General features: G+C 34.6%; 1 protein-coding gene across 1 annotated transcript in view; it reads left to right on the plus strand.

Moving 5' to 3' along the window:
* The window catches only part of LOC137618155 (uncharacterized), a 17,804-nt gene extending 12,626 nt beyond the window's left edge, over nt 1-5,178 (plus strand). The window contains exon 2 of the mRNA XM_068348194.1: nt 4,174-5,178. Within this exon, the coding sequence (XP_068204295.1) occupies nt 4,174-4,593 (420 nt within the window). The 3' untranslated portion in view covers nt 4,594-5,178. The remainder of the gene's footprint in view (nt 1-4,173) is intronic.
* The last annotated feature ends 230 nt before the right edge of the window (nt 5,179-5,408 follow it).

Raw genomic sequence — 5,408 nt, forward strand, 5'->3', positions numbered from 1 at the left:
CGAGGAGCCCTTAATTAAAAAATTAAAAGCCATGTAATGACTGTGACGTATATGCCTTCAAACTGACGTATCCTGTTGGTACTAAACTTCAAACAGCAAAAAAAAAAAAAAAAAAAAAAATCACTTTCTAGTGTGCGTTGTTATGATATGACGTGCGGTGGATTAGATTTAAAAAGAAAAAAAAAAGTTAAAAAAAATTGCATACCGCTATTCATGATTTTTTTTTATTCAAGTGCATGAAGAAATCTAAAAAATGGACTGGTAAAAACTAATTGAACAATGTAATACGCATCTTGTTTCGGGACCTCTCCTTTATTCTCTTTGCTAATTTAATATTCCATTACTTATGTGGAGTTTCTTAAGTAATATTTCTTACATTTTAAAGAACTTTATAACCTGCTTTTATTGCTCATCAACCTCACAACCTTGTTAATAGACCCTCATGAGTAATCCTGTTTTTCGTTTTTTAATATTTTTTCTTCTTATTTTCCATTCTTCTCAAATGTGGGTTGACTAAATACCCAAACACAAATAGGCACCCATGGAAAAGGCCTATGTATATCAAGCTTTAAACTGCAATAATAGTAAGGGAAGATAATGATAACTGAAATAATGATGATACGGATTATGAAGATGCATTTTCAAGGAAAACCCAATCACTTTATTCAACATTTTAGTTCTTTAACACTCTGGCGATCCACGAATGTAATAGAATTTTCTCTTAAATGAAATATATACAAAGATTCAACGTCCTCAAGATATGGTTTTCTAAGAGACATTGAAGAGATCTATCATATATTAAACACACTACAATAAATAATGCTTCTGAGAGTTATTACTCTGGTTACCATGAACGTCTACATTTGCAAAGGCCTACTACTTATACATGATGCACATAACCGCACAAATATTATTAAATCTGATATCATAGTTAGTCAAAATCGACGAGAAAATACAAATTAAATCTACAACGATGTCAAGTGCGTTTTTCAGTTAGTCGATGAGCTGCCCAGTCTTACTTTCACGAAAAACTCGACCCCGATGAGTCACTTCTCGAAAATGAAACTCTGAAAGTCTCCGGTTCTTATGGCTAGGACAAACAGAAAGTATTCGCTACGGGAAGAGGATTTTCATGTGTTAAACGTGGACAGGTTCACTTCTAAGAGGAGCGCATGGGACTGAAATGAGAAATTTTACCGAAGGGAGAAAGAAGGCTTTCACAACAGGTAGACATTCAACACGGGTGTCGCCGATATCGGTTGAACATGCACTTGGGAACGTCTCGGGACTAATACTTTGAGAGAGAGAGAGAGAGAGAGAGAGAGAGAGAGAGAGAGAGAGAGAGAGAGAGAGAGAGAGAGAGAGAGAGAGAATCTATAATGCAAATTTGGAAAGCTCTGTCACTATAGCTATTAGTGTCACCATTATCCTCGTAGACATCTTCATTACTAGTTTAAGTTTTCTTTTTCCAATTACGTAGCGTTACAATGCCGAGGAAAAAGAAATTATATTTAATAAAAAACGCTAATTTTGATCACCAAATCCACCTATGAATCTGACGGGTTTGTCTCTGAATCTCTTATTAACCTTCTCCAAATCTCTCATGAAAATCTAACTGCAAGCAATGATTGATGAGACTCAAATCAGAATTATATGATACAACTCTGACAGTCCTTGATTCACAAGTACCATTATCTGAAACTTGCTTCCGAATCCAGCATATGAATCACTGTCTCTGATGCCATGTGTCCTCCATATTGGTGTATAATGATAGGTCAGGAGACTGATAAGTGTGGCGAAAGTTTATTCACCGTCTAAATTTAGTTTTCTCGAACTATGGATATTTTACAGTTAGATAATCACAAATCAGGGATCAAAGTTAATTGTGGGAAACCGACTATTCCCTGTGTTAAAACATTCTTTTTATAAGTGTCAAGTAACGTTTGAATAACCATTGTGATCATGAATCATACTTATGAAACCCGACTATTCATTCACAAATGTTTCAGAGAATTTGCCTAGCTGTAACCCAACAATTATCGGGGAAATTAAAAGCAAGACTAGAAGAGCAACGACGATAAATTGTCCGATGTTACTGCTATCAGAATATCCAGATGAGTTGAGTTCATGTGAGGGACTTGTGGGACTGGACGACCTGTATCTCAGGTGCAAGGGGAAGGGGGAATGGGGAACCCAGGTGTTTACCTGCTGCCGGAGTGACGAAAGAAAAGTGCAGAGAGTGAAAGTGTTTTCGAGAGAACAAGCTGGCTCGTAGTAATTGCAGAGGTGACCCTTTACTGGTCTTTGTGTGCAAGTGTGTGAACTCACGACCTGGGACTGGCCGAGGAGGGTTTGGTAACTGTCTGTTGTTACCTGGAACCAGAACCCTTCCTCTCTTTGTCTTAGTTAGGACGATCTATACGTCATTTAGAAATAGTCTAACAAAGTGCTACGTGACCTACTCTCTCTCTCTCTCTCTCTCTCTCTCTCTCTCTCTCTCTCTCTCTCTCTCGTTATCATGGCCATGAACATCACGGAATGTTTTGCAACATCACCCAGAAACTGATCGACATGTGTACCTTATTGTGAGAGAGAGAGAGAGAGAGAGAGAGAGAGAGAGAGAGAGAGAGAGAGAGAGAGAGAGAGATGATCTGAAGTACGGTTAGTTATTTATTTGGCTGACTTACCACGGAGAGAACTAATTAAAAGAAACCTATGAAGGTTATAGCAATCGTAGAAACGTGCCTCTTTGTCAAACTTGCCTTGGAAGCAGCTCCAGTCTCTAATTTTATTCTTGAAAATATTTGATTTTGAAGTATTACTTTAAGAATGAACAATATTTACAACTAGTATGAACACATACTGTATATATATATATATATATATATATATATATATATATATATATATATATATATATATATATAGACATATATGTACTGTATATATATATATATATATATATATATATATATATATATATATATATATATATATATATATATATATATATATATATATACATACATATGTGTGTGTATACATTTGCTTTCATATATATGTGCATATTAATTTGTATAAACACATATATGTATATATATACATATATATATATATATATATATATATATACATATATATATATATACATATATATATATACATATATATATATATATATATATATAAATATATATATATATATATATATATGTGTGTGTGTGTGTGTGTGTGTGTGTGTGCGTATTCATATCCATATGCAAATTAATTTGTATAAACACATACACACACATATATGTGTGTGTCGTGCATTTACACGGAAGAACAAACACAAATTAGTAATAGTTACCATAATGTTGTCAATAAAATGTGACCCTGATAACAGTGACCATTCACAACGGTTTTATCCTAACCAATTTGATATTCAGATGTTCCATAGCATGAATTAGTTTGACTCATTATTATCATTATAATCTACTGCAACTTTCTCCATAATGTCTCGTCTTTCCCCCTTATCATTCTCTAGTTTAGATATCAATCTATGAAAGATAATTCCAATAAGAATTTTGATACTGTCACCCTTGGTGGACTTCCTACATTATTAATTTTATTTTTTAAAGGCTTAATTTCATCATTATAAAATACAATGGCTGATTATAAGATGAATAATGACCTTATTTTCTTCATTGAATATAAACTTTTCAAGTTATAACGGAAACATTATCAAATTTTACTCGTCGTCTTTCAAAATTAATTGAATACAGTAATACATTCTCTTTTCAGTTATCATTTTATATCTCAATAAGATGTAACTGTCAAATAGCTGGTGCCTCAAGGTAATGTAATAGAATCTAGATAACCTTCATTAGAATCCTTCCGAAGGACCTGTAACAGTAAACGCCAAAGTCCTGTCTATATATGTATATGTATATATATATATATATATATATATATATATATATATATATATGTATATATATATATATATATATATATATATATATATATGTATATATACTGTATATATATATATATATATATATATATATATATATATATATATACATATATATATGTGTGTGTGTATGTGTGTGTGTGTGTGGGTGTGGGTGTGTCGTAAACAGAAATCCCTGGCTCAATTAATGCAATAACCGATTTCCCTTTTGCCCGCAGGTAGTGTTGGCCTTCCTGTTGTCCTGCGCGGCTGTGGCCGTTGTCAACAGCCAGGAACCAGACATCCGGAGAATTTCCATCTTGGAAATCCTACAGAACAACCCTTCTCTCCGGGAAGAGCTTTCAGCTAAGATCAAATCGAAAAAGGATGACCCTCCTGCAGCCCCAGCAACTACCACAGCCTCCACCACGACCACCCCCGCTCCCCAGGCTGACTCCCCTCCCGAAGTGACCACAGAAACCACGTCGCCCGCTCCTGCAGAAAACGGCAGGGCACGCCCCGCCAGAAGGCGCAGGCCTGTTGTGGCTGAATCAGAAAAATTCTCAGACGCCGAATCTGGCCATCGCCTCAGGGTCGTTCCCAAAGGTGATGGCGAAAGCGAAAGGCAAAACGGTCGTAGATTCCCAGGTGCTAGTTAAAGAAGAAGAAGAACATCTACATGATAAAGATTGTAATATCAAAACATTAGAGTTGAGATTCCGCTTTTGAGGATTTATGTTCGTGAAGGAAGACTCTGAAAATTATGTCTCCTGTGTAGACCCTTTCAGGAGGAACCTTTTTACTATTTCTCTCCAAAGTACGATAATTCTTGTAAAAAAAATATGTTTGGCTCCTCACACACTATTTTACTCTAAGGACTTTACAATATGAACTCTTTTTGTGTTGTTGCAATGTAATTCAACTTATATGTTGAAAAATGTGTGAAAAGATGAAGCAAAATTCCTTCTCTTGGATGTCAATTATGGCCTAATTTAATGTACTTTCAGAACATAACATAATTCAACGTTATCTAATTTTATGAAATTTTGTTTGCTATTTCTTTGTACCCGTTGATGATTTAGAGGCTGGTTGTTAGGACTTGCACATAAAACAAACAAAACAAAACATTTATTAGAGCAGACGTTTAAGTAGATATTGTATCATTTGCTTTGTTTGAAACTCCACTTTTTTTCTTACACAAAAATGTCACAAACATTTTGTAAATAAAAGTACAAAAAAATCAAGTGTTGTTTATACCTCTTTCCTCAACCTTTTGCTTCCTTTCAGTCACAAGTGATTTCCAACTTGGCAACAAGCACTGCTCTGGCCTACTTACAATAGGTTAGATGGGTGTGGTTTAAATTCTTTATTGATTACCTGGGCAAGTGGCCAAATGACTCATTGTCCCAGTCACATAAAAAAAAAAGTTAGCACAAACCAAAACATATGCTTCTATAAAAAAGTTACGAGGTTA

Source organism: Palaemon carinicauda, chromosome 2 (assembly GCF_036898095.1).
Source record: "Palaemon carinicauda isolate YSFRI2023 chromosome 2, ASM3689809v2, whole genome shotgun sequence".
Lineage (NCBI taxonomy): Eukaryota > Metazoa > Arthropoda > Malacostraca > Decapoda > Palaemonidae > Palaemon > Palaemon carinicauda.